Source organism: Nicotiana tabacum, chromosome 9 (assembly GCF_000715075.1).
Source record: "Nicotiana tabacum cultivar K326 chromosome 9, ASM71507v2, whole genome shotgun sequence".
Taxonomy (NCBI): domain Eukaryota; kingdom Viridiplantae; phylum Streptophyta; class Magnoliopsida; order Solanales; family Solanaceae; genus Nicotiana; species Nicotiana tabacum.
This window is the reverse complement of record NC_134088.1, coordinates 126,349,351-126,353,442: the sequence shown is the minus strand read 5'-3', so window position 1 is coordinate 126,353,442 and position 4,092 is coordinate 126,349,351. Positions and strand designations below refer to the sequence as shown.

General features: G+C 35.2%; 1 protein-coding gene across 1 annotated transcript; it reads left to right on the top strand.

Annotated features, from left to right (window-relative positions):
* Positions 1-445: 445 nt before the first annotated feature.
* Positions 446-3,811, top strand: LOC107826894 (uncharacterized). The gene is made up of 5 exons (XM_016653938.2): positions 446-741; positions 1,773-1,907; positions 2,135-2,172; positions 2,325-2,391; positions 3,334-3,811. The coding sequence occupies exons 1-5, from the start codon at positions 517-519 to the stop codon at positions 3,673-3,675; spliced, it is 807 nt and encodes a 268-aa protein (XP_016509424.1). The 5' UTR covers positions 446-516; the 3' UTR covers positions 3,676-3,811.
* Positions 3,812-4,092: the final 281 nt, after the last annotated feature.

The window sequence follows — 4,092 nt, the reverse complement described above, 5'->3', positions numbered from 1 at the left end:
TTAATGGATTTCACTTCTACATTTGTAAAGCTTAAAATTGGAGGTTCTTCAAGTTTAGGAGACTATAAATTCTCTCAAAAGTAATCATATTCAAGAAGTCATGGATAATCTAGATCCATATTATCCGCCGATTAACCCGTTTTTTATTCGTATTAAATATGGGTTAGGTCGAATAATTTATCCGTTTTTGCATTATCCGTTTTGACCCCACTCATATCCAATATGACCCGTCCGTTTAACACCCTTAGAGCCACCTCATTCTCCTCCCCTCCCTCAACCAAAAAAAAATCGATAAGGGAAAAATAATAAAAAATATATAAATGAAAAAACCTTATTAAAAACAATTATAGTACTCCTAAATGATAAAAGAAAAAAACAGAAAAAAGGTGCAGGGATGAAAATGTAATTTTACTTGAACACATCATTACTTCTCTAGCTGCTATGTTAGTGGAGCAAAGTAAACGCAGAACAAAGCTAAACTAACTTCCAACAGTTGAACACTGTTAACAGAAAAACATGTTGTTGCAAAGTTGGGGCTCTCCATCTGCTTCTTTAAGATTCTGCAGAAGACATAACACTTCAATTTACAACAATCCAACAACTAAAATCCTCATATATCCTTGTCCTAGAAAACATGGTAGATGTTTTTCTTCATCTTCTTTGTCCTATAAACCTTTGCCTAAGTTGCTGTGTCTTCATGGGATTGGAATAGAAGACATTACTGATGTTATCCATAACAAGGTTAGTCACTCCACTTCATATTTTTGTTTGATATGTACAAAAAAAGTTCATCTTTTTTTACCCCCTTATTCTTGATTTTTGCTTTTTGTTGGTTCTTTTGTGTAAAGTTGGAATCTTTATGTATCAGTTAGGCTTAAGTTTTGTTGGATTTTCATAGTGTATGGTGAGAGATGGAGGGTCAGTTTCATAAAAAATTAATAAATTTTGATATAGTATTTTTCCATAAGCTAAATTTAGATGTAAAAATGTGTGAAAATTTGTCAATTAGGTCCCAAATTGGTTCGATTTCCATTATGTATGGTGAAAATGTCTCATCTTATTCTAGATGGTTTGCTTTTCTTGGTTCTTTTGTGTAAAGTTGGAATCTTTATGTATCAATTAGTCTGCAGTTTAGTTGGATTGTTATTGTGTATGGTGAGAGTTGTAGCGTCAGTTTCACAAATAAGATTAAATCTAGATTCAATCTTTTTATGATTACTTAGTAATATGTGATTGTGTATACATTTGTCAATTAGTTCCCAAATTGGTCTGATTTACACTATGTATGGTGGGAAATGTCTCAGTTCAGGTCTATGTAGGCTTAATGTTTATAGTATATGGAGGGTCAATTCCAAATGTATGATAATATAAGAAGTGTTACAGGATGTTCATTTTCTTTACAATCTCAAAGAAAAGTGGAGTATTTTAGTTGCATCGTATGTGTATTTATAGATAGTTAACTTCCAGTTGTTCACCATAAAGAGGGGATTCTAATTGGTTGTATATTATGTCTCTATTGGGCTCTAAATTTATTGGATTAACGTTCGTATGGTGAAAGATGCCTCATTTGGTTCTTATTCCAGGCATTTGTGCCTAAACCTGGAAAACGGGGCAACTGTCTTGAGAATGAACAGATCACGCTCTCATAATCTTCTGAAATCCTAATAGGAAATGGTTTGATCAGGCAATGTAAGGTGTGGAAGCAATGTTCTACCAGAAGAAGCATCGATGTGGAAAGATTTGTTATTAATTTGTTTTTAACCGACCCACAGGTTTTGGTTGCAGCAGCGGTGTCTGCAGCTGTTGGTCAGCTGATGAAGCCTTTTACTTCAACTCTATTTTATGGCAATGAGTTCAATTTCAAGACTGCCTTACAGGCTGGTGGTTTCCCTTCTACACACTCATCTGTAAGATCTTTATCCTTCTATGCTTTCACAACCTTGTATAACCTCACCTATCATTTACACGACCTGCTTTCAAAACCAAAGTCTGCAATAAACTGATCAGCGCTTCAGTCCCAAATTAATCTATTATAAACTGGTAGAAGAAAATTTAGCTATATACGCAGAAACTAGCTTTGCTGTCTTTTTTTTCATTTCCGTCTCATTTAATTTTATCTACTTCGAAATGACAGGCAGTAGTCGCCACAGCCACTGCCCTTGGCTTAGAAAGGTATTTACTCCTTTTGTATTTTCCCCCTAGAGGAAGTCACACATGAATTAGAACTTTGGAGAAAACATTGTAGTGTTGCAATTATTTCTGTTTTCTTGACTAGTTGTTTTTGTCTAGCTATGAGTGACATGCTATGAGTGCTGTAACTGCAGGGGCTTTTCAGATTCGATTTTTGGTTTAGCAGTAGTTTACGCTGGCCTTGTGATGTATGATGCACAGGTATGTTACGGAAACTTGAGTGTCCCTCCTTTTCTTTTTCCAGCTTCACTTCAAGAAAAATTTTCTTTCAGACTTTGTACGTTGCTCGACTCACACCTATTGCAATATGAGAAAATGCTAGATTTTGCCTTGTGCTAAGACTGCTAGTTCCCCCCTTTGAAAAAAAGCTGTAGGGGCAGAAAAGAATAAGATAACTATTAATAGTGCCATTTGATACTTTTATCAAAACAAGTTTGAAATTTGGAAACTATGAATCTGATCAGAGCTGGTGTTCTAAGGTTCTTTGTGGCATAACAGCTCTAAACACAATCCTTTGAAGTGTAAAATATAGCAGGAGACGGGAGTGATTTTTGTCGATATTTCTTCAAGAAGACACTCGTCATTCTTTTCTTGGATAACTAAGAAGGAACTCGGCAATGACAACAAAAGCAGAAAGGATATTATCCTAGGAAGATAAATTTCACGTTACCAGTCATCTTCCCAGCTAAACAGATGTGAACCATATATATTTCATATAAAGGCTAATGTTATGTGAGTTGGGCTAAATTTCTATTTGCGCCGCTATTATATGGTTGAAAACATACTTAAAATGTAAATTTTTCACTAACTGTGAAAGTAAAAGAACAATACTCAGTTGTTACGAGGCCACAATATGAAACTCTCTACTTGCTCTAAAAGGAAAAGATGAGCAATTACTGCTGATACAGGTAGGGAAATTATATTCTATATTTTTTTCGTCAATTGTACACCCTGAATTGTCTCATCCAAAAATCCCTGCTTTTCATATGTTTGAATTAAGTGGAAAAATGTAGTGGTAAAACTTATACAGTCATCGAAGAAATAGGATGAGTTATTCCTTTTCTTTCCATTTTTTAAAACCTCTTTTATTCCTTTTTCTTTATACGTCTGGTCTGTCTCACCTTCAATATTTTGCTTCTGTAGGGAGTTCGAAGGGAAGTAGGCATTCATGCAAAAGCGTTCAATAAAGCTTTGTTCAGAAATCAAATAAACTCAGTTCCATCTAATAACGAACTTGATGTTTTGACGGATTCTATACAAGAGAAATTATCCTCAGGTACAGAGAGCCCTGATCCTCGATTATTAGACGAATCAAGTCCTTTTCAACCAAGGTTGAAAAATGTTACTCTATTGCTTAAACCTGATGAAAGAAGAGTCTCATCTACTTTTGCTCCATTGAAAGAACAAGTTGGTCATACAGAGGTTGAAGTCATAGCTGGTGCATTCTTAGGATTCTTTGTGAGTTTGGCGGTAAGTTTGACGTGACCCCTCAGTCCTTAGTGTTTACTTTGCATTACTTTGGCCAATGAGATACCACAGTAAATCTGTATACGGTATAACTTACAATGTAAAATGCAACTAAATCCTTCTATATACCAAGAAAATTTCACAAGCTTATCTTCATGCAGACCTGTTTGTGTACAATTCTTGAGTGAACCAGGTTTTCATAACCTGGTGTCAATCTTGATATTAGCACTAGATCGACAGGCGAGATTGACTTTGGTATAGAAAGCACGATCCGCCTACAAATTTAAGCACAACCCACCTACAATTTTTCCTTCTTTTTTGGTTCATGCTTATGCTGGTGCTCTCTGTTCTGTATAACCTGAATCATGAAACTGGACATGTTAGTTGTTGTAGTGATTCCAAATGTCTCATGTTATAAGGTGCTACTGCCGTTTT